The sequence below is a fragment of the Vicia villosa genome, linkage group LG1, assembly GCF_029867415.1.
Source record: "Vicia villosa cultivar HV-30 ecotype Madison, WI linkage group LG1, Vvil1.0, whole genome shotgun sequence".
Taxonomy (NCBI): Eukaryota; Viridiplantae; Streptophyta; class Magnoliopsida; order Fabales; family Fabaceae; genus Vicia; species Vicia villosa.
Genome location: NC_081180.1, coordinates 64,099,113 through 64,124,982, shown reverse-complemented (window position 1 = coordinate 64,124,982; position 25,870 = coordinate 64,099,113). Strand labels below are relative to the sequence as shown.

General features: G+C 34.3%; 2 protein-coding genes across 2 annotated transcripts; both read right to left on the bottom strand.

Moving 5' to 3' along the window:
* Positions 1 to 5,039: 5,039 nt before the first annotated feature.
* On the bottom strand, positions 5,040 to 7,787 carry LOC131607924 (autophagy-related protein 101-like). Its single transcript, XM_058879875.1, has 7 exons — positions 7,570 to 7,787; positions 7,456 to 7,492; positions 7,277 to 7,362; positions 7,112 to 7,207; positions 6,902 to 7,034; positions 6,607 to 6,772; positions 5,040 to 5,358 (listed from the first exon to the last, which is right to left on the bottom strand). The coding sequence occupies exons 1-7, from the start codon at positions 7,600 to 7,602 to the stop codon at positions 5,283 to 5,285; spliced, it is 627 nt and encodes a 208-aa protein (XP_058735858.1). The 5' UTR covers positions 7,603 to 7,787; the 3' UTR covers positions 5,040 to 5,282.
* Positions 7,788 to 12,196: 4,409 nt separating this feature from the next.
* LOC131607914 (autophagy-related protein 101-like) lies at positions 12,197 to 15,821 on the bottom strand. The gene is made up of 7 exons (XM_058879866.1): positions 15,639 to 15,821; positions 15,525 to 15,561; positions 15,336 to 15,421; positions 15,169 to 15,264; positions 14,951 to 15,083; positions 14,690 to 14,855; positions 12,197 to 12,348 (listed from the first exon to the last, which is right to left on the bottom strand). Exons 1-7 carry the CDS (start codon positions 15,669 to 15,671, stop codon positions 12,273 to 12,275), a joined length of 627 nt encoding a protein of 208 aa, XP_058735849.1. The 5' UTR covers positions 15,672 to 15,821; the 3' UTR covers positions 12,197 to 12,272.
* Positions 15,822 to 25,870: the final 10,049 nt, after the last annotated feature.

Below are 25,870 nucleotides of genomic sequence, written 5' to 3'. Positions count from 1 at the left end.
AAACTTGATTACATCTGCACGATCCTCCGTCGTGACTAACAACCTGCACAGCCAACTGCTGTGACTAACCCTGCACAAGCTACCCGCGAGTGACTAACCCCTAGATGACTGAACCGTTCAGTGATCCAATCTAGATATAACATTCAGCAATCTAGAAACCTGCACAGCTACCTGCTGTGACTAACCCTGCACAACTAACCTGTTGTGACTAACCCCACACAAGCCAACTACTTGTGACTAACTATAAATGATGAACCGTTCCGTGATCCTATCAGGATATAACATTCATCCATCTTTTGGAGATTACATGTGTGCTTCTTAATTAAGAAGATGGTCTCCTATTCTCAATACGTATGTTTACGACACACTAACTAACAGTCACTTCTGGTGCCTAAACAGTCTATTAGAAGTTTCCTAAGATATAACACACTATGAGCAACAACTCTATGTGTTTTACAATTAATTACAAGACATAATAAATATTCTTGTAGTCTTCTTTTCTTGAACTTCTGGATGAGATCCTTGCATGTCTGTTGATAAGCAGAATATGAGCATCAGCTCCAAATGGTAAGTGCTTCTTCATGCTGATCTTTGTATTCAAATCTTCTCAAGCTGATTAAGAGCAGCAACCCTAATGTTGATTGCTTATGATTTGATCTTCATCTTCTGAAAGCGAATTTAGAGCAACAACTCTATTTGAGTTGCTTCTTCAGGTGATCTTCATCTTCTTCTGAAAGCAGATTAAGAGCAACGACTCTTGTATTAATTGCTTCTTTCAGTTTGGTCTTTTCTCATCTGAGTAAGGAGATTAGAGCTTCAGCTCTTGAAATTAATTCCTTCTTGTAAGACCATCTTCACTTCTTCTTAAAGCAAATTTAGAGCAACATCTCTATGTTGAATTGTTTCTTCCAATGCTTGTCTTCCTCTTGAATACTGATCATGAAGCCTGTTACAGCTGATAGCACATTTAATGAACATAAGCAAACATGAAACACTCTCGAGCAACAACTCGGTGTATTCAGTTTCTCAAGTCATTCAATGTGAGCAATGTATGAACTGATCAAGTATTAGTGAACTTCTGATGATCCTGTGGAGAATACTGCTTAACAGCAGAGATTTCTTTTTCACTCTCTTATGATTTCTTCACATAGGCTTAAGGTTAGTGTATGACAACACTATGGATTGATTCATCACATACTGAGTATGTGTTGCCTCTTGTGTAACTTCTTATGCATGGTTTCACATTTCTTCACTTATGCTCTCATGCTCAGCTTCTCTCTACATAATTTCTCTTAAGGTTTCTCCTTTTTTGCATTCTATAGTCGCACCATGGATACACATTTTGGATACTCACTTAATGCATTTTTGGTGTTCCATTGACACACATTCAAGTTTGAAGTTTGATCTATATATATAGCTTGTTGTGTTACCGTTGGAATCTAGCCGTTGCAATTGTTTGAATATTGCTTTGAATGCCTTCGTCTCGATTGGCTCATGAATGACAAGTGTTACTCTGGGAAGAACCTTATCTTCAACATGATGATTAATAGTTGATGGCGTGTTTATTTGGTTAAGCTTTGTCTTTCCAACGCGCTGCATGTGGCTTACGTCTTCAATCAACCTTGGGAGTTGTTCCTTTTAAATGTTGTAACCATTTTTCTTATGATGATGTTTCTAACGGCTTCCCATTTGATTCTACGCTTTGTATTTTATTCAATTTGTATGCTGAGCTGTAGATTCTTCATTGGTTCACAAGTGACTCTTTTATTGTTTGCGTTTTGTATGTTACTGCGTTATTCTATCAGAATTTCTGATCTTCTATTCTTGTTGTACCGAGACTTCATGTATCTGATAATTCATTGTAATTCCTTGAAGCTTGTCTGATGTACTTTCTGATTTTGTGCTTGTTGTATGTGAGTGTTGATATTGCTTGTTCTTCTGAGTGGTCTTGTTTTTTATTGTTGCTTCTTTTGCTTCTGATCTACTGTCTTTGGCTTGTTTGACGTGTTCTTAATCAGAACATCTGATGAATGATGTGTTGGCTTTGTCAATCTTCTGTATGTTTGATTTCATATCTGACCCGGTTTCAAATGTAGTCATTGTACTCTTTCCTGATGAATCCTGTATAAGACTTATAGCATAATATCTGTACACTAAGTGAAACCATTAGTAATAAAATTGTTACACACAAAATATATGTTCGTTATCATCAAAACCAGATTCTAAACATAGATTCTCAATCTTGTTCTAATAGAATCAAATACATTGAGTAGCTTTTGGATTTTGGTTTTATGTATGTGATTCGAATTAGAGGGTTTCTTAACTCGAATAATAGAAAGCTTGACACGAATCATATAGTCAGTTTTTTATTGGTTCTTGGATCTTGATTCAAATCATTTGATCTCTTGAAATCAATACCATAAAAGGATGTAATTTTAGTGACCTGAGAAAAAATATTGAAGAAATCTATATTTTCTCTTTGTCTAAAATCTTTGGCCACAAGGCGAGCCTTGCATTTATAAATTATACCATTGGGCTTTAGTTTATTGTCAAAACCTCTTTTTTTGTTTTTCATCACCGGTTTTAGTCCGGTTCGGGGGTCAGTTCTAACATCGAGTGGTTCCAGCCCCCAGCCGATCGTAGTTGTGGGGGATCGAACCATGGTTCTCCATACCAAGTCCAACGCCAATCATCATAGGACCAACTAACGATTGGTTTTTCAAAACCCATTTAATACCAATTGGTTTGCAATCAGGAGGCAAGTCTATTAAGTGCCGGATCCTGCTAGATTCTAGAGAATCCATCTCATCCCACAAATCGACATCCAGAGATGACAATGATTCTACAAGATTTGGTGGCTCTTCTTCAACTTCATGGGTCGCATAATCAGCTCCATAGTATTTAGCGACTATTAGTTTTTTACTTCTTAAAAGTTCAGTTTCTCCTTCATTATTTCTTTGGTACTTATTATCATAGGAATGTGATTTGATTCAATGCCCCCACAATTTCTCGATTTTAAAGAAAATTTATATTCACAAAAGTCAACATCATTTGATTCTATGATCATTTTAGCGTTTAGCGCACCTCATACCAAATTTTAAGGCGATTCGGAGATGCATCTCCGAAAACACCATGTTTTCATTTGAATGTTAAATTTATACTTTCAGGGGGTATTTTCAGAGATGTATCTCCGAAATAAATCAATAGGGTATTTTCGGAGATGTATTTCCGAAATAAATCAGTATATACCACCTTCCAAACATATTTTTCATTAAAATCTCTTTCTTCCCTTCCCCTTCCCTCTTTTGAACCAAATATATATATATATATATATATATATATATATATATATATATAATATATATATATATATATATATATATATATATATATATATATATATATATATATATATATATATAAACAATGTCACATGGCATGCACGTGATCAAACTCGCCCCACCCCCTTTGTGATGTATCTCGTAGGAGAACATAGCAAGTCATGTGTTAAGTGAGTCTGACGAGACTCTCTTGGACAATAACTGAATTTCTCCTCACCTCCTGCATTAAAGGCAGGGCCGGCCCAATAAATCAGGAGGCCCTGTTCTAATATTAAAAATAACTTAAATTAAAAAACAAAATTTTAATAATTAAAAATAACACATTAAAAATAAAATTATATATTAATTAAATAAATGAATAAAAACTCAAAATATTATTTAAACTAATAATATTATTTCATACAACTTAAATTTTTTAACTATTTAAAAATAGTCTTTTTCTAAATATTTATATAAACAAATTCATTGTTCATATTTTATTGTTTCTAAAATATTATTTTCAACTGCTATCAGTGTCAATATATTAAATATTTTCTTAAAACATTCAACCCGTTGTGAAACTATATTCCTATATTAAATTATTATATTAGTAAAAAAAATCAATTTTATTTAATAAAAATATTAAGGAATTAGTAATAAAAGAACATTGACAATTAGTAATAAAACCTTAAGAATTAAAAATTTGAAGAAAAAAATTAAATTAAACAAAAATATAAATTAATAACATTGACTCAAGAGTATAAAGTTAACTATTTTAATATAATATCCACATTATATATTATGAAAGATGTAAAGAAAAATGTAACAAATTTTATTAGAGGCATAAATAAAATGTTAAACATCACGTATCACGTGAACACCATCAATATGTGCCTATGGTTTTATAGCGTTAATATACAGGCCTGGCCTTCGTGTTCCGTCTCTCACTCTCTCATTTTATTTTTCTTTTTCTTTATATATTTTCCTATTTAATAATAATAATAAATAAAATTGGGCCCCTTAAATTTTGCGGCCCTGTTCTATAGCACAGGTTGCACCTGTAGAAAGCCGGGCCTGATTAAAGGGATGCCACACCCCTGTCATTCTACTAAATGATTCAAAGTTCAGAGACGGGAGGCCTGGTTTGCAGCCATTAGAACCAGTTTCTCCTTAGACTCCTCTTTTAGATGACCATATCTATAAATATCAAGTTAGACAGTTGGGTAGATCATATCAAAGCCTAAAACAATCTTTGTGCTTAAAGTAGAGTAGCATGTGTACTCACCGCATGTACAAAACTCATGACATAATATTTTTCCTGCTATCTCATTGGCTACATATGAGAATGCACGTTTTGAAAGCCATTCTACATGTGTCGCAAGTTGGTGAAGTGTGTGAAGTATTAGGCACATATGACATAATGGTTGTTGTCTCTTATGGATAAGACCCCCTAAAGCGAATAATTAACTTTAAATAAGTTTAATAAATAAAATAATAAAAGAAAAATATTAATATTAATAACAAATCATGAATGAGGCAAATTTCTTTAGAAGCTGATTAGGAGACTCGTGAAAATGTTGCGCAGAATTGTGCAAGCGGGGCTTACAAATTCTAGCCAAAATGTATACGATAAAGTAAATTATTAGGAAGTTAAAGTAAATGATTAGGAACTAGCAGAACCAATGAACTGGAAAATACAAATAGAAAGAAAATGTTCATCTTTGGCTATAGTAGTCGAACTTGTTATCAATATTGACACAATTTGCGATATTACGTAATGAAAGCCACTACACATGATGTCGGAGATACCTTCAACGGAACACGAACTCAGGAAAGAATATGAATGATTGAAAATCAAATATGTCAAAATCAATTCTATGCTTTTAATAAAATCACTTGTCTCTTCTAAAGTGGAGCAAAACATTCACTAAATCTCATAAACTGCTCTATAAACTGGAACTATCAACTTAACATTGTTGGATGCCCAGTCTGTATCATTCTCTTGATAATGTCCATTCCAAATGCAGAATCGGATGAACTGGTCAAAAACAACACTGTGTTAACTTGACAGCTTCAGCAAAATAAATGATAAGTACATGAAACTAAAACAGATTATACAATAAAGGTATTCTCAGAATATTGACTTTATGAGACAATTGTTGTTTAAATGATCAAATGTACTAGTTTACTACATCTTTATGTGCAATGATTCCTCACAAGAAAAACAAGGAAACCAATAATGGAGTGGGACTGATCAGTGTAATGAGTATCATTAAAAAGTTCTATACTTAAATTTAATTACAGACAATGGATAAAAGTGAAACACTGACACCTCTACTACTAGGTGTGTCGGGGTGTCAGACATTTCTTTGATACACATACGACACATGTCAAAAAAACTCAAACAAGTGCTCCCAAAAAATGATTTTGTTTTATTTCGTCACTGTTTATATCGGTGTCTGACACTCATATAACACTTATACGATACATGTCTAACAATTCAAACAAGTGTCTTGATTTTGTTTTGTTTTTTTTAACCTTGAACAAATCTACGTCTACATGGTGAAAGATGCGTGAATCAATGTTAATCAATTTAAAGATACTAAATTCGATTAGAACATTTTTAACTTTTACAATAGTAAATGATAAATGAAGGTCAAATACTACCAGATGTGAAGAAGTGTCGGTGTTCTACTTTTGCATTAGCGGTGTCGATGTGCCTGTGTCCGTGCTTCATAGATGGATAACACAATATCATCAATATAAGTACAAATTATGTCAGTACATATTTTCTCCAACACTAATTTCAATCAACATAAAATCATCTAGCAGTTCTTTCACAATATAGAATTGGCCAACAACTTCAATGCAACTACTATCCATCAACTACTAAGCATAGGAAATTCACATCCTAACACCCTCAACAAGTTAATTAAATCAAATAAAAATAAGGAGTTTTTAGCATAGATTAGGAAAATGATGGCAAATTTGGCTATCAGGCAGCTTGTTTCAGCAAAGTTTAAGTTCTCTAAAATTATACTTTGCAGTAAAAGAATAAAACCATTTACAGCAAAGTCTTCAAACATGGCTCAAGTGATACCATAATTATGCAACTTGTTGTATGATGTTACACTTAAATTTCACCTTTAAAGGCAACTTCACATCACAATCACAAACAACATCCAATAAAGCAGAACAATCATTCAGAATCAAAGATATCAAATTATAAATAAAAAAATGAGATGCCGAATCACAGAGGATGTATTAGAAAGTGTACACAGCTCACCTAGGTATTGTAATTTCATAGGGAAATGACATAACCTCCTCTGAATTTGGTATTGGTGGAACATGATCCATCTTCTTGTTGACGAAATCGATTATTTGAAGTAAAACATTACGTAGCGATACTTCAAGTGCTTTCCTTCGAGCATTTTTAGCCTCTAATTCTCCCTCTACTCATGATAAATGGGTATTAGACACAAATTAACAAATAAAGAATGAGGGAATCAGAAGGAACTCATTGTATAATACGAGTAAAATTTAAAAAAGATTTGTTTATCGAACACAGAAAGCAACTGCACCTCCGAAATCAGCAACTTCAGAACGCGATTTCAGATTCAGATTAATATACCAATGCTCAAAATACAGATGCTCAATCTTGTTACTGAACCAAGATGTCTTTTTGTTTTTAACCTCATAGAAAGATAAGCATATCTGCATAATTAACATTTCAAATAGGTAATAAGAAAAAACTGCTTATCTAATTGTGAATCCACAAGCAAATAGGTAACCTGACTCTTTTTGATTGGATGTTTCACCAACCAATCAAGAAACTGCCCAATTTTCTCTTCTATTTTCTTTTCAACCTCAACCTCTCCACATTGAACCTACACAAGATTAAAAACTTAGCACAAATCATTAAAAAAAAAAGTAAGAAATTAAAATTAAAAACGTACATAGGTGATGTCACAGAGTTCCAAGTCAACATCTTTAGGACGCACAAGACCTAATGCCCGATGAAAAATGATCGTGTGCAATATGCCTATAACACCGTTACTCAAAGTAATCAATTAATCTTTTTCCAATTCGAAAATCAAACAAAAACAACAAGAGTGATAGTTATGGAAAAGTTTACATTGCAAAACTTCGTGTATCTCAAATTGCTCGACTTCCTGCAAAATAGAAGCAATTGAAATTAGATTAAGAAGGAGAGGTGCGAATAGTAGAGAAAGAAGAGATAAAGATTTACCAGTTCGTTGAGCTGAAAAACTTCACAGTTCATGATTAGATGAAATGAAACCCTAGTGAGTTCGGGGAAGAAGAGTAACAATAACGTGGATCAGAGAAGAAGGGTAGTAGCGAGAAGTGTTTATATATTTGATTTAACTTGTAAGTGAATCCGCATGAGGGAGTTAGAGAGTAGAGAATAGGGTTTTACGCAATAAGAATACTTACTAGAGTTAGTTAAGTCGGTTATAAATGTAACTACTTTTTTCTCTAGTAGTTAGAATTAGTTATAGGTGTTTTATATGCTACTTGCTCACCTATGATTAGTTATCACAGAGCAGAGATGAGATGTCACTGTCATAAACAAAAAAAATGACTTAAATGAGTCACTATTATAAGCAAAATTCATTAATTTTTAGACTAATAAATACTTGTATTACTATTATATTCTTAATTTAATTCAAAAATATTTAATGTTGGTGGTTTTATTCATCAAATATAAATAAAGATATTATATTAAATTTTAATTTGATTGTACATGAAATCAAAAAAATTAATTACACTTAATTAACTTTCTTAATCTGTGTGAAAGTAGTTATTTTTACTTATAATTGCAACCGGATGGAGTATCATTTAATAAAGTGACTGCCAATTATTTATATTTATATTATGGCATCAAGAGCTCTCTTCTTGAGAGTAATTTCAAACTTTTTTTTTTATATATTTTTACAAATTCATAGGCAACTTGACTCCGTTGTTATTGTTCATCAATCTTCAATCTTTAGCAACACCAAATTCTTGACCATATTGTTAGAATTTGGAACTATATGATTGGCGATCAATTGAGTCTGAAAAGTGTGTGTGAGAGAGAGAGAGAGAGAGAGAGAGAGAGAGAGAGAGAGAGAGAGAGAGAGAGAGAGAGAGAGAGAGAGAGTAAAATTAAGGGTGAAAATATGGATTTTATTCATTCATAAGACACCCAAAGGGTATATACATGATGTGCAATTAACTAATAAATAAAAGTGAAAACTCGTAGGTGTAACCAATTTATATATAATGTCAATCGGTTGCACTTAGTTACTGACTCAATTGTTAGCTAAAACTTCTACAGTGTAATTTGTTGACATATTATGTCAACCTGTTGCACTGAGTTGAATTATATTATTTTCTCAACACACCACCTTAATTCAAGTCCTCTAAGTCTTCCAAGCGCGTATGCTTCTACAATCTCTTGAACACTTCAATCAAGACTTCTTTGGTCAGTAGATCGGTCACTCAGTCTTCACTTCTAAAATACCCCAACCTCAATCTTCCTTCATTAACATCTCTCAAGTAGTGAACTTCTCTCAATCTTCCTTCACTAACATTTTCTCTCAATATGTGAACTTATTGCACTGATGGACTCATTGAATATCACATCTTTTATAATTTAAACTTTTCCATTCGAGCTGAGACACTTCTGGCCCTTGGGTGTCGGTGAAACTCCCAAGTATGTGCCTTTAGAACTCTTGAACTCCAACTTCTGGTGATTGTATGGCCTGAGACGAGGGAAGTATGCATAACCAAACACTTTGATATAACCATAGTCTGGTTGTTTTTGACGTAATGCTTGATATGGTGATATGTAATCTGTTAGAGCACTTGTATGGAGTTTATTGATCAAATAGTCTGTAGTAGTGAAGTTATGATCCCAGTAAGAGGTAGGAATTAAGGCATGTGCAAGGAGAGTGAGTCCCATATCTATAATTTATCTGTGCTTTCTCTCTACAGCTCCATCATGGTGAGAAGTATGTAGGCAGGTGAATATATGCAGGTTGCTTTTCTCATTAAGTAACTTAGCAAATGGCGTGAATTCTCCTCCAAAATCGGATTGAATTGCCTTGATTTTGGTGTTAAATTCACTTGATACATAACTTTGAAATAGCTTAAATGCATTTAGAGCATTACGTTGTTCTTGAGCATATATATCCAATTTTACTTGGAAAATGCATCTATAAAAGCAATGTAATAGGAGTATCCATTGTATGATGGTACAGGATATGGTGCCCACAGGTTAGTATATACAAGTTCAAACATAGTGTACTTAGTATTGGACAATGGTGCAAATAATCTATGTGATTTACCAAGGCAATAAGATTGGCAAAAACAGTGCAAATCTTTATTACTAAAGGAGTTATTGCACATTTCAAGAACCCTATGTATAATTGTAGAACTTGTATGACTTAGCCTAGTATGATAAAGTGTCATTTTATTTGCAAAAAATAATATTAACACTATGTGCTATCTAATCTCATGCAATTTTACGATGAACAATTGGAAGCAAGAATTTGACTTGTGACATAAGTTATGTATTGAAGGTTCAAACAGCAGGTAGTTCATGCAATAAAGGTCACTTTCATTGAAAAACCCTTCAAGGAACACCTAATTAGATGCCTGGGATTTAACAAAACATTGATTAGGATGAAACTCTAAATAAGCAGGATTTTTCTTAGAAAATTTAGAGACTGATATAAGGTTTCTTGTAAGGTTAGGCACATGTAGCAAATCAGTTAATTTGAGTATAGAGTTTGACACTAGATTTGAGTGAAAAGTTGTATAACCAATTGTTTTAGCTGCTAGGCTATGTCTATTTCCTACCACTACTTTTTTTGGACCTATATTATAAGATTTAATGCATTTCAAGTTTAAGGAATTGGAAGTAATATGGTGAGACGCATCTGAGTCTGCAAATCATGCATGAGACTTGAGTCTTGAAGAAATTTGCATCTAATCATGATGAGCCAAGTATGTTGCAGCTGGTGTGGTCATGGCCTCCTGATTTTTTGTTGCTTCTTAAGTGGAGTTTGGGATGGTTGATGTAGAGTCTTGAGATTATGGTTTTGGTGGCACATGCTTAAAGTACTCATCAAACATGTGCAAGCACTTAGCTGCAGAGTGGCCATATTTGTTGCATAACTTGTGTTGTGTGCAAACACTCAACTTCTTGTGCCGCATTAGTTGTAGAACTTGGTGAAGATAACTCTTGTGATACTTGTCAAACTAAGCTTATTGCACGTATAAGAGCCCTTTCACATCATAGATGTCCAATGGATCGACTTTGCTATACACCATCATAATGAACAGATTGTACTCTTTTGGTAGACCTTGGAGGATTGCATCAACTTGATCACGTCCATAAATTTGATCTCCAACTAACATAAGCGAATTTGCAATAGTTCGAACATGCAACCATACTCTGAGATGGATCTTGAACCTTTCTTGCTAGTTTTAAATTCTAAGCGAAGTTGATGCAAACAAGCCTTTATATGAGAATTGAAGTGTTTGTGTACCTTGTCTCACACCTCATATGAATTCTTGCAAGATCAAACCCGTGGCAATATAGACTCATAAATCGTAGAAAGTGGCCATGTAAACAATGCTTGGTTTTGTACAATTTAAAACTCATAGTTCTCTGAAACTATGTTAGCAGTTCGATCTTGTTCTGTTTTGAACACATGAAGGATTAGCAGATTAACTACCACTTTGTGGAGTTTGTGTGAAAGAATAACTCCCTCAACTTGTTGATTCCATAACAAGAAAAAAATTTCTTAGAGCATGATGGAAAGTTTCGATGCAAAAGTGTTTGATGTACCAGAAAATGAGACAATATTCGATAGCGTTTGAGACATTTGCATATCTTGTTGCACTATAGGTGGTGAGAAATCAGCGGCAACCATTAGAGCTTCTTTGAAGCTTGGACTTTCCAGCACAAAATTTGTTGTAGATTGAAGAATTTCAAAGTTGGAATCTGCACTATTGGTGTGAGCTAACTGATGTAGAAGAAGCAACTGATTGAGTCCGGTCCCCTTAAGCGATTGATATAATGTTTGATCAAGACGATCTCATGATGAAGATAATGTTATGGTGAGGATGGAGAGAGAGAGAGAGAGAGAGATATATTAAATTATGCAATATCTTCTTGCTAACAAGTTTTGTATTATTATCATCATACTCTAATTTGTACAACCATGTGTTTATGTAAACGGTAAATACATTCACAATGTTAGTTACACTTTATAGCTCATGTAACTAATTTTAATTAGCGTAACTAACTTTACCTACCATCCCTAACTTTCTCAACTAACTCAAGACTAAAACTCTAATATGTAATGAAAGCCACTATACATGACGTCAGAGATACCTTCAACGAAACACGAACTCCAAAAAATATATTAATGATTGAAATAAATGGGAAAATATTATGAAAATTGAAATTTAGAAATGAGAAATATTTTAAAAAGAGAAACAACACTTTATCTTCGAAATTATTCTTTATTGACAAAAACATTGAAGGTTGCTTTCCCTAGCAACTTTCTTTAGCACCTAGTTTTGGTTTCTAACGTATAAACAATAATCTATTTAACGTGTGTTTGATTTTGGGAAGATAGAAAATTAATTTTTGAATGAATTGATTTTTTTTAAATTGATTCGGGATAAAAGTGAGTTGAAGATAAAATAAATTATTTTTATATATATTTAAGAAAAATAAATCGAAAATAAATTTCAACTCAAAAATCATATTTGGATTTAAAAGCTAAGCTAAGAATCGATTCTAAAAGCAAATTCAATTTTAGTTTAAAAAATCAAATATATCAAAATCAATACTACACTTTTATAGTCACTTGTCTTCTAAAGTGGAACAAAACATTCACTAAATCTCATAAACTGCTGTATAAACTCTAAAGATCAACTTAGCATTGTTGGATGCCCAGTCTGTATCATTCTCTTGATAATGTCCATCCCAAATGCAGAATCCGATGAACTGGTCAAAAACAACACTGTGTTAACATGGCAGCTTCAGAAAAATTAATGAGAAGTATATGAATCTAAAACAGATCATGCAATAAAGATATTCTCAAAATATTGACTTTATGAGACAATTGTTGTCTATATTTTTCAGTCAATGCCAAAATGAGAAGCTGAAAAAGTAGACTGATAAATAATAAGTTAAATTTTGATTGGTCCAACTAAGACCCACTTTCCCTTTCCTCCTGCTTAAACTCACAAAGTTTAGTTTTTTACTCCATATTCATAAATCGAAAACTTTTGTATTCCACAAAAGTATGCTAATGGGATCACAACGTTGTACAAGCATAAGACTTGCATTGTTTAAATGATCAAATGTACTACTTTACTACATCTTTATGTGCTATGAATCCTCATAAAAGGATCAGAAAAACAAGGAAACCAATAATAGAGTGGGAATTCTGATCAATGTAGTGTGTCTGATCAAAAAATTCTATACTTAATTTAGCTTACAACCAATGGATAGCAGTGAAACACAGACACCACCTCTATAATTAGGTGTGTCGCGGTGTCCGTCATTTGTATGACACACGTACGACATGTGTTCGAAAACTCAAACAAGTGCTCCCAAAAAATTATTTTGTTTTGTTTCCTAACTCTTTGAATCGGTGTCCATTACCAATATGACATTTATACAGCACGTGTCGGACAATTCAAACAAATGTCTTAAAAATTTGTTTTTTCTAACTTACACAAATCTTAAATACATCCAAATGGTTAAAGATGGGTCGAACACTTGTTAATCAATTTAAAGATATTAGGTTCCATTAGAACATTTTAAACTATTTCAGAAGTACATAGATAAATGAAGGTTAAATACTACTATATATGTATATATGTAAAGTGTCAGTGTCTTACGTCTTTTGCATAAGCGGCGGAGTGTTGATGTGTCTGTGTCCGTGCTTCATAGATGGAAAAACAATATCACCAATACAAAGTACAAAATATGTCAGTACAAATTTTCTCCAACACTAATTTCATTCAACATAAAATCATCTAGCAGTTCGTTCAAAACAGAATTGACCACCAACTTCCATGCAACTTTCCATCAACCACTAAGCATAGGACTATCACAGCCCAACATCCCCAACAAGTTAATTTAATCAAATAAAACAATGACTTTTTAGCATTGATTAATAAAATGAAGGTAATGAGGAAATGTTTAAGTTCTTAAAAAACAGTAAATTGATGCAGTACTTCTAAGTTCTTAAATTAATTGATGCAGTGCTTCTAAGTTCTTAAATGTTGGGATTTTAAGGTAGTAGTGATAGTTTAGAATGTAGTTGGATAGTGTGAAGAGCTTTGGTTGATAGTTGAAAGATAGTAGCAAGTAGTGTGAGAGCTAGTATCGGAGCATGACAACACATAAGTAATCAATTTGTTGTAGGAGGAGAGTAATAGTATGATGAAGCCTTCAATGTTATTGATATTGAACCTTAAAGGCTTAAAGGCTTGTACTCAAGTTGAGCCTCAGAGGCCACAGGTCTCAATTTTTGTATCGCCTAGACTTGTGCTCTATCATAACTCAAGCCTTAATTGTCATAGGTTTACGACATTAGTTAGAGTTGAAATTAAGAGGGTTGGACCGTTAGACTACCTGAACTCCTCTCTCACATTTTTAGTTTTGGGTTTTAACTCAAACAGAGTCGGGCCGTGTAGCTACCTGTACTCCTTTGTGTTTGAGTCAAAGACCTCATTTTCTAGTTTTAATAGAACTTGGTGACAAGAAGAAATAGTTTGCTACGCCCTATGAATGATCGAACGTAGCTCTGATACCACTGTTAGTAGTTGATTAGTTGATAGTTGATAAAAGATAGTTTTAGAGAGTTGTTTAGAAAGAAGGCTATTTCATTGATTTCTTGGATGATGAATTACAAGATAGCAATTGCCTATTTATAGGCTCAAGTCACCAACCTCTCAATGGTGGTGAATATTTCTACATCTCTTTAGTTCTTTCTAGAATTCTCATGATAGATTAGTATCACGATGATTCTAGGTTGTTCTATATTTTACATACACTTACAATTCTAGATTGATCTACCATATCCATTCACACTATAGTTCTAGATTATTCTACCATATTCTTATACACTATAATTCTAGGATATTCTACCATTTTCATACATATTATAGTTCTAGGATATTCTACCATTTTCATACATATTATTTTTAGAATATTCTAGAAATTTGTAGCAATTTCAACATTAAATTATGACAGACAACATCCAACAAAGCAGAACAAATTTTCAGAATCAAAAAGATCACAAAGGATATATTAGAGAGTATACACAGCTCACCTAGGTATTGTAATTTCATAAGGAAAAGAAATAACATCCTCAAAATTTGGTATTGGTGGAACATGATCGCCCTTGCCGACGAAATCCATTATTTGAACTAAAACATTACGAATCGATACTTCAAGAGCTTCCCTTCGAGCATATATAGCCTCCAATTCTCCCTCTTCTGATGATAAATTAGTAACAGAGACAAATTAACTAATAAAGAATGAGGGAATCAGAAGAAATTCATAGTTTATCGAACACAGAAAGCAACTGCACCTCTGATACGATCAACTTCAGAATTCGGGGCTATATTCAGATTAATATACCAATGCTCAAAATACAAACGCTCAATCTTGTTACTGAACCAATATCCCTTTTTGTTTTTTTCCTCATAGAAAGATAAGCATATCTGCATCATTAACGTTTCAAAAGTGCTTAGGTAAATAAATATCATCACATTGAAACAAATTGCAACTGAGTAACAAATAGCTAACCTGACTCTTTTTGATTGGATGTTTCACAAACCAATCAAGAAACTGCTCAATTTTCTCTTCTATTTTCTTTTCAACCTCATCCTCTCCACATTGAACCTACATAACAAAAAAGAACTTAGCACAAATCATTTGATAGCGTTTTCTATATGATTAAAGCATCAACGCACATAGGTAATGTCACAGAGTTCCATGTCTCCATCTTTTGGACGCACAGGACCATACGCCCGATAAAACATGATCGTGTGCAATATGCCTACAACACCATTACTCAAAGTAATCAATAAATCTTTATCCAATTCAAATATCAAACAAAAACAACAGCGATAGTTATTCGGATGAGTTATGGAAAAACTTACATCGTAAAACTTCATGTATCTCAAATTGCTCGACTTCCTGCAAAATAGAAACAATTGAAATTGGATTAAGAAGGAGAGGTGTGAATAGTAGAGAAAGAAGAGATAAAGATTTACCAGTTCGTTGAGCTGAAAAACTTCACAGTTCATGATTGGATGAAAACCCTAGTTTGTTTGGGGAAGAAGAGAAAGAATAACGTGGATCAGAGAATGGCGTGAAGAATTTATATATGTGATTTAGCTTGCAAATGTATCCGCAAGAGGGAGGGAGTATAGAATAGGGTTTTACGCAATAAGAATACTTACTAGAGTTAGTTAAGTCGGTTATAAATGTAACTACTTTTTTCTCTAGTAGTTAGAATTAGTTATAGGTGTTCATTATGCTACTTGCTCACCTATATTACTTACCATAGGGATGAGCTACATTGTATTGATCATTATCATTTAATTTAATAAAATGATTATCAGTTATGTAGATCATATATATCTTTTAAATTACAAAAATTATTAACAAAATATAAGAGCACTCGGAAGAAATTGTGGGAGTCTCTTTCCTCTTAATCAGAAGTCCTAAATTCATTTATATATAAAAAATCATTAACAATTTCTTTTAAAAGATAATATATAATCATGTTATTTCTATCTATATTTTTATTTATAAGAAATTTTTTAGATAGATACAAACATAACATGTATCTTATATATTATTTTTTTATTGATTAAAAAATGAAAATAAAATTTTCTTTATCCACATTATCATCATCATCCCATAATTTCAATTAAAATATAAGTTATATTTACTTTGTGTTTTTTAAAATAAGTTATAGTTTTAATAAGGAATATATTTGTAAAAATAATAATTAATGTGTATCTAAAAATTTGTAAAAAAAAAAAATATTGAAGAATAAAAAATTCAAAAAAAAAGTCTTATTATTAAAGATAAAGAGTATGTAAATCCTGTTAGTGTGAGATTGGAGTTTTGTTTGAAGAAAAGTCTCACAACTCGTGCATTTTTTATGTATCTAGAATGTGGGTGTTGCCAAGTATTGGATTAATTTAGAAAATTTCTTCACCCACCTCCTAACCTTCTTGCCCACCCCTGGTGAATTTACCACAATACCCCTTGTTTCGGAAGTTCATTTCCGAAACTGTACTTTTTTTCTTAAAAAAGGTGTTTTCGGAAATGTATCTCCGAAAACGTGTTTTTTTTAATATAAATATTGATTTCGGAGATGCATCTCCGAAATAAAGTTACTTTTCAGAAAATGTGGTGTTTCGGAAGTTCATCTCCGAACGCACCCCCCTTGGAGAATTCGGAAATGAACCTCCGAAAATATGTCTGGACAGAATAAAATGAAAAACAACAACAATTCGCTTTATTTAATCGGGTGAAGATTACAACGATAATATTACATAAAATTAAAGTTACATATTGTTGAACACGGGTAGGTGGGGATGAGAGAGTGGTGGGGAGAAAAAAAGGCTTCCAAATTTCAAAAGGTTTTCTTATTCTTTTAATAAAAATACGTACTACTGTAAGTAACAAATGACGGAGGAGGTGTAACCGGGGCCGGAACATATGACGGAGGAGGTGGATGTCCGGAGGAAGAAGAACCGGAGGTACGTCCACCGCGAGACAAAGGAGCCAATCAATGTAAGCTATAGTTTATCATTATCATCAGGGGACGTCATTACAAAAAATTGGGAAAAAAATCTTATTATTTTTAATCTTGATTTTTTAGAAATGACGTCCCCAGATGATAATGATAAACTATAGCTTACATTGATTGGCTCCTTTGTCTCGCGGTGGACGTACCTCCGGTTCTTCTTCCTCCGAACATCCACCTCCTCCGTCATATGTTCCGACCCCGGTTACCACTTCCAAAAACTAACATGATAAATCCAATACAAAAACACTGTGCGATACAATCCGAAATCAGAACAAAACACGTCAAACAAAACAAAAAGGGTTAAATGGTATTCCCCCTGCCAATAGGGCGTGTTTCAGAATTGCTCCCCTGAATATTTTTTTTAAAGATCACACCCTCATAAAAATAAAAAACCATTTTAACCACACCCTCTTACCACCATTGCTGACTGGGCAGTTGAATATTGGGTGACATGGCAAAGACCACATTTTAAAATTAAAATTCCTTAAACTTTCTTTAAGTTCCCCCCCTTGAAATAGAAAATCTAGGGTTCACTGTTGGCGCTGGAGAAGACGAACCGGAAGCGTGGAGGAAGACGAAGCAATAGACGACAACGGTGAATGTTCAGAGGTTAGTTCCATTAATCGAAGTCTGTAACTTGCTTGTATCATGGTTTGCATTCTTTTATCTTACATTACGTTTTACATTTCAGCCCAATGTTCTGTTTAATGCTCTTTTTCGACATGGAGGAGAGTTTATTGATAATAATGGTGAAACGATTTATAGAGGTGGCGTTTCTACTTTAGTTTCGGGGGAACATATAGATGAGTGGACAATGCATCATATTCTTAACTTAGTAACTGGGTGGGGGTACCTAGAAGGTTTTTTTAGGCTGTGGACCAAGATAGTTGACATAGACCCTAATTACTTTCAGATTACAAATGATGGGGATGCCTATGATTTTGCTGCATATTGTTGTGCGATGCAAGTGGATGGGGAAATTTTTGTTGAACATGATCCAAGTGTAGTTGGGAATGTCACCCCTAAGTATGTGTCTGATTTAGAGGTTAGTGATGAAGAAGTTATTGAAGGTTTTAGTGATAGTGAGGATGAAAGGACAACTGCCATTGTTGATGGGTTTGATGATCTTGATGGTGTTGATGTAACTGTACCAATTAGGGAGGGTCCAGTCATTGCAGGCTTGTTACCATGTCCAAAGAAGAAGAAATGTGATGATGAGGATGAAGAGGAATACCTTAGTGAAGAGCTTAATAGTTCTGACCCTGATAACTCAGAAGATGACAAGAAACCAAAGTTTGAAAAGTTCAAGAAGGAACAACTTACAAAGGACTTTAAGTTTAAGTGGGGCATGGAGTTCACTTCCCTAGATGACTTTAGGGAGGCTATACGTGAGTGGACAGTTTTAAATGGTAGGGAAATAACATTTGTTAAAAATGAGGGGTATAGGGTGAGAGTTGAATGTAAAGCCAAGTGTGGTTTTTTAATGCTATGTTCCAAAGTGGGCCACAAGCACACTTATGCAATAAAGACTATAAAGGACACCCACACATGTGCTAGGGTTTTGGATAACAAAACTGCAAATTCAAAGTGGGTGGCCAAGGCAGTTGTTAAGAAAATGCAGACCTGTGAAAACTTGAGGATAAGTGATATTATTCAAGATATGAGGCAAAATTATGGAGTGGGGATCACTGTGGGCAGGGCATGGAAAGCAAAAATGATAGCAAGACAAATGATAGAAGGGGATGCAGACAAGCAATATTCAAAATTGTGGAGGTATGCAGCTGAGTTACACAGGGTGAGTGCTGGAAACACTGTAAAGATCAACATTGAGAGGCCATCACCTTCCATCCAACCAAGATTTGGTTCATTCTATTTCTGTTTTGAGGGATGTAAATAAGGGTTCATACATGGTTGTAGACCTTTTATTGGGGTTGATGGCTGTCATTTGAAGACTAAGTATGGAGGGCAGTTGTTGATAGCAGTGGGAAGGGACCCCAATGATCAATATTTTCCATTGGCATTTGGGGTTGTTGAAACAGAAACAAAAGAATCTTGGAAGTGGTTTATACAGCTGTTAATGGAAGATATTAGAATAGAGAAGAGATATGTATTCATCTCAGACCAGCAAAAGGTATTGCCTCTAACAATTAATTATGTACTTTTAATTTGGTTTTGTATTTACAATGTTATTTATCCTTGTATGCAGGGTTTGGTGGCTGTTTTTGAGGAAATGTTTGAAAGGATTGAGCACAGACTTTGCTTGAGGCATTTGTATGCAAATTTTAAGAAATTTTTTGGTGGAGGAGCACTTATAAGAGATCTAATGATGGGAGCAGCCAAGGCCACATACCATCAAGCATTCTTGCAGAAGATGACTGCATTAAAGGTTGTAGATCCACATGCTTGGGAATGGCTAATGGGAGTGCCTACTAAATCTTGGTGTAAGCATGCTTTTAGCTATTATCCTAGCTGTGATGTTTTAATGAATAACATATCTGAATCCTTTAATGCAACAATCTTATGTGCTAGGGATAAACCAATATTGACTATGTGTGAGTGGATTAGGAAATATCTAATGAATAGGTGTAGCCAATCTACTTTGAAACTTGATAAGTGGCCACACAAAATCATGCCAATCCCTAGGAGGAGACTAGATGCTGAGGTAGCTATGAGTGGTCAGTGGTTACCAACATGGGCCATGGGGGAAAAATTTCAAGTCACACATGCTTATAACATCCAAGAATTTATAGTTGACATAGCTAAAAGATCATGCTCATGTAATTTTTGGCAGCTAGTTGGTATACCCTGTAGGCATGTTGTAGCTGCCCTAGGATTTAGACAGCAAAATCCAGAGTGGTTTGTTAATGAATGCTACAGTAGGGAGAAATATGCTTTGTGCTATGGTTTTCCTATTAGTCCTATAAATGGACAGGACATGTGGCCTAATGTTGAAATTGAAGATCTATTGCCTCCTGACTTTAAAAAGGGTCCTGGTAGACCAAGGAAATTGAGGATTAGGGAAACTAGAGAGGAAGGTGCTAGAAGGAGGCTACCTGGTGTGTCTTACAGGTGCACTAGATGTGACAAGATTGGGCATAATATCAAGTCATGCAAGAGCAAGGTGCAAGATCCAAGTGCCTTGAAAAGAAAGGTATGATCTTAATTGATTTTGATAATGTTGTATGCTTTAGATTCTTCTACTGACATTTTGCTTATGTTGCAGAAAAAAGGACAATTGAGGGCTGCTAATAATGCAAGTGTTGACACATGTGAAGCCAATCCAACTGCTACAAATGAGGACAAAACAAATGTGGTGAAAGAGGCCAATCCAACTGAGGTCAGAACCAGTCAAGCCAGTGCAAGTGAGGGCATTCCAAGTCAAGGCAAGCCAAGAGCAGTGAAAACCAGTCAAGCCAGTGCAAGTGAGGGCATTCCAAGTCAAGGCAAGCCAAGAGCAGTGAAAACCAGTCAAGCCAGTGCAAGTGAGGGCAATCCAACTCAAGGCAAGCCAAGAGCAGTGAAAACCAGTCAATCCAAAACAACACCAGCTGAAGAAAGTGCCAAAAACAAGGGAAAAGCTCAAGTGAAACCAGTGAGAAAGAGGGTCAGTGAGAGAATTAAGGAAAATTGGTTTAAAAAACCAAAACCTTTCACAGGCCCTGGGTCTGCACCAGAACAACCATTTTTTATAACAGATGAGGGTGATGGCAATGACTCACAAAGGAAGAAGACTATGAAGAAGACCCCTAAAAAGAAGTCTATCAATGACTTGTAGTTTACTATGTCTGTTTATTTTGTCTGTTGCACATGTTGGTGCCTTTTGTAATGACTAAATTGCACTATGTCTTTGTGTATTGACTGAATTGCACATTTTGGAGCTTCATGTGGTTTTATGGTTTATGCACATTTGGTGCTTTTCTTGTAAACAGAATTATGCACATTTGTGCTTTTAATGTCTTTTGGTAATGAGCTAATTATGCACATAAGGTGCTTTTGGTATCAACTCAATTATGCATCTGTTATTTATATATGATCTGAATTATGCACATATGTGCTTTTGATGTAAACTAGTTTATGCACATAAGGTGCTTTTGGTATCAACTCAATTATGCATTTGTTATTCCTTTTTGTTCTGAATTATGCACATGTGTGCTTTTGGTTATTACAGCAATATGCAAACTCTTAAAAAAGGCATGAACCTCCTTCCATTAAAAAGATGTTTCCAAGTATATTACACATCATTGAAAATTACATCAATCAAACTTAACTAAATTAGACAGATTAGTAGAAATTGTAAATACATACAACAATCATACAACACACAATAAGAACTATCCTAAGCTGCATGTTTTTCCTTTTCTGAACTTCAACCTTCATCTTCGCTTTCTCCAATTTGGTTGACACTAATTCCAATTTCAATTGTAGTATATCACACTTCTTACAAAATGGTGAAGTGACAGTTTCTCCTTTGCTGAAATGGAGTATTTCATCATCCCATAGAAATAGTTCACAGCTATTAACAGTCTACACAAAAGGATATGGAAACTAAATTAGCATAAGAAAAATCAATATTATATGATGACATAAACATACTCACCCCAGAGCTTCGACATTTCCAGAATTTTCGGTTGGGATTTTGCACTGTGTTGGCTCTCCACATCTTCATCGTGTTACCACACCCACATCTGGGCAAATCATGCGATGATACTGACCCAACCGTGCTCGCGCGTGAACTGCTTCCAACCATGGCTCTGCGAGAACGATTTGAACGGACGAGGAAGAACAAGGTGAGAAGAATAGGGTGAGGAAGAACAATGGAAATGAATCTCGTACAAATGGGGAAGAAGCTTACCCTAGAAATCAATAAAAAACACAGTCAGCAATTGGTCTTTGCCATGTCACCCAATATTCAACTGCCCAGTCAGCAATGGTGGTAAGAGCGTGTGGTTAAAATGGTTTTTTATTTTTATGAGGGTGTGATCTTTAAAAAAAATATTCAGGGGGGCAATTCTGAAACACGCCCTATTGGCAGGGGGGAATACCATTTAACCCAAACAAAAACATGTTATTCTGCCCGACGAGGGTTACAAAATACACATCAAACAAAATAAAAACACGTTATTCTTCCCGACGAGCGAACTCCTCCGAATGAAGATAATTATACCAATCCTCATCCCACTCAGTATCAGAACCATCAGCGTTGATCACACCTGAAGGCTGAGCCTGCACGTCCGAGCCATGGACCCCCAGGGGACGAGAAGCAGAACTAGTCAAAAGCTTCTTCTTCTCCTTCACCTCCTTCACTTCCTTCACCTCTTTCACCTCCTTCTTTGAAGAACCCTTTCTTCCCTTAGCGCCCTCTTTAGAAGACGCAGTCCTGCGTGCTGGTTGGTTGCCTGACATGTTCCTGTAAACAATTGAAAACGATTAATATGCATAGACAAAATAAAAAACAAAAAAATTTGAACTTCTGATACATTTCGGAAGTTCATTTCCGAAAACTAGGATGGAGGTGTTTTCGGAAATGAACTTCCGAAACACCCCTGCGATGGAGTTTTCTGCAACTTCCATGACAGACCCCTAAACCAAACTTCAAACCAAATCAAAATGCTTCTAAACAACCTAAATACTACTAACAACCTAACCATATATCATTTATGCAATTAAAACCCTAAATAACATGCATCATAAAACTAGATCTAAAAATTTCAAAACTTACAAAGTGTTAGGATTGAGGGCTTTTGAATGTTGTTTAGCAGTGTGATTGGAGCCTTGATGCAGCTTTGGAATTCTGTTTGCACAAATTTTCGCCTTTGCCACTTTTTGTTTTGATTTAGGGTAAATGATTGGGGGAGGGGGAGTGTTTTGATAAATCTGCAGAAATCGCAGTATTTCGGAAGTGAACTTCCGAAATAATGTTTTCAGAAATGAACTTCCGAAATAAGTCAATTTTTTCAAAAAAAGACGCTTTCGGAAATGAACTTCCGAAGCAGGGGTATTTTGGAATTTTCGCTGGGGGTGACCCCCATAGGGAGGTGGCCAAAGAAAATTTCTTAATTTATAAACAAAGAATGTGATGTCACTTCTTGAATGAGTTGAATATAGAGTTTGCATATTAGACTTCTAAATTGGGTGGGATCAAATGGTAAGGGCTCATCCTTTATGTCAAGTTTGTGTCATACGTTCATGGGAGTGGATGCAGGTTTGGCTGCCAATAGGCCAATATCTTCTAATAGATTAGGATTGTATTTGCATTGATATAATGTTATCCTTTTTAAAGACCTAGCAATCTCAAAATTTAGAAAGTATTTGAGATTGCCTAGGTCTTTGATGATGAACCTTGTGTCCAAAATGGATTTGATGTGAAATATTTCTATGATGTCATTTATTTGATTTCTTGGTAAACAAAGAATAATCAAATTTGATAGGGAAAACCTAAGTTAAATAAAATAGATGTTAGATTTTGGTTCAATTGAGAGTTGGCTTGTTTTAAGCCATAACGCATTTGTTTAATTTGCAAATCATATTATTTGAAAATTTTAATCCAGCTGAACATTTCATATATATTTCCTAGTCTAAATATCCATAGAGAAAGACAATACTAATTTCTAATTGGTGAATATGCCACTTTAGAGTGGGATTTAGAGTGAGAGCAATAGAAAATTGAAATTATAGAACTAATAACAGATATCAAGATAGATGTCCTAACAACACACAATATCAAGATAGATGTTATTACATCTGCAGACTTATAACACACTTATCAAAATTAAAAGTAAATGACAGAACGATAAATAACACAATGAATTGTTAACAAAGTTCAATGCAAACAACACCTAATTTGGGGGGCTACCAAGCCATGAAGAAAGTCCACTATTAGTAGTATTAGTTCAAAGCTAAACACTCATATTTACAACTTATCGCCTAATCACTACCCATCGCTATTTCTGCCTAGAAGTCGACTTCTAGACCTAAGAAATTGTCATCTCACTTCTAATCACCGCAAGTGATAAAAACAGTCACACACCCTGCGACCAAATGAACTAAAGTAGAAAGATCACACTTTCCAATAAACAAAATACTTAGTTAAGCACCTAACTAAGAACAATACTTGATCTTGCTTAAAAGCTTTGATCAAGAACAACACTCAACTCTCTTGCTTAAAAGCTTCAAGAGTGAGAACACGCCTCCACCTCAATGTATCAGAAGCTACATGGTGACACAAAAGAAGAAAATACACGAAGTACTTGAGGAACTCCCAAAACAACAATCCTTATTGCACCCACGATTCCCTTTGTGTGAATGCTTGGCAAACTAGGTTTCCCAAGTTCGTTTTTATATATACTTGCAGAATGGGCTTGGACTTCAATCTGAATCCAATCTTCTCTTTTCTGAAAATAGCTGCAAGATCTTTTCACAACTTAGGAACAAATCAAATCAAATCAAATCTTATTTTTCCAAAAGAAATCTCAAAGATTCTTTTTCTAAAAACAATACAAAAATCATGGAACTAACAATAATAATAATCTAATGGTTGTCGTTTTTATCAATGGACAAAAAGTTTCTAAAAATCTAAACCATCAGTTTGATTTAAGCCTAGGGCAACAATATGTGCCTTATCTCTCTCAATGTTACCATTGGCTAAAACTTTAATTTAAAAATCCATTTGCAACCAATGGCCATTTTATTAGGGGGGAAGTGTGATAACAACCCAAGTGTGAGTACTAGTGAGATATTTAAGTTCCTAATGGATGGCTTGTCGCCAATTGGGATCTTTGATAATGGAGGATTAAGAGATAGGTTCTTTGACGGTGAAAATTTTTATGTTAAAAATTCTGTGTGGATGAGATAGATTTTCATAAGAAATAAAGTAAGAAAGTTGATGAGTAATAGTACCTAATGCAATGGGAGGAGGAGTGAAAGGAGTACCTTGGATGAGTGCAACATGATATTCTTGAAGGAAGGTTAGAGGTTTAGTTAATCTACCTTATTTTCTTAAGACGAGAGGATTGCTTGGTTAAGGAGTAAGTTGTGGGAATTGTTAATGTTATGAAGTTCAGTGATGATGTCATTAGGAATAGGGGAAGAAATATTAATGGGTGTATTAATAAGTGGCTGGGTATGTGTGACAGGTATGTAGTCTAAAAAGAAGTCAGTAATAGGGTAATATGTAGGTTGGTTATGGATAAAAGGGAAAATATTTTTCAAAGATGGTACCCTAGATATTAATAAGTTTCTATTATGAATATCATATAAGATGTGAAATTTAACACCATTATTTGTTCCTTAGTAAATGCATTTATGGGATCAAAAGTCTAGTTTATTTCTATTGCGTTTGTAACTACAAGGAAAGACTATGCAGACAAAAGTATTTATACTATAGTAGTAAGGAGTATTATGATAAATTAGAGTAAATAGGTTCTTATAATTCAACAATATAAAAGATAAGCGATTTATGATAAAAACTACATAAGATATGGCAGGAGACCAAAAAATGTTGGGGAGTTTAGATTGAAAAAAGAGAGCATGAGTTACCCTTAAAAGAAGTTGGTGCTTTCTTTCAACTAAACCATTTAGTTGGGGAGTGTCAATGCATGAAGTTTGATGGTGGATCCCATTATTTGAATACAAATATTTTAGTGTAAACTCAGGGTCATTATCAGACCTAATGTTTGTTTA

Excerpts from the sequence above, each read along its gene's own strand:
- LOC131607924 (XM_058879875.1), bottom strand. The coding sequence starts at position 7,602 with ATGAACTGTGAAGTTTTTCAGCTCAACGAACTG. Across the intron at positions 6,773-6,901 it reads TGAAGTTGCTGATTTCGGAG|AGGGAGAATTAGAGGCTAAA; the intron begins GTGCAGTTGCTT and ends TATCATGAGTAG. Across the intron at positions 5,359-6,606 it reads TATGAAATTACAATACCTAG|TTCATCCGATTCTGCATTTG; the intron begins GTGAGCTGTGTA and ends GTTTTTGACCAG.
- LOC131607914 (XM_058879866.1), bottom strand. The coding sequence starts at position 15,671 with ATGAACTGTGAAGTTTTTCAGCTCAACGAACTG. Across the intron at positions 15,422-15,524 it reads GATACATGAAGTTTTACGAT|GCATATTGCACACGATCATG; the intron begins GTAAGTTTTTCC and ends ATGGTGTTGTAG. Across the intron at positions 15,084-15,168 it reads ATCCAATCAAAAAGAGTCAG|ATATGCTTATCTTTCTATGA; the intron begins GTTAGCTATTTG and ends TTAATGATGCAG.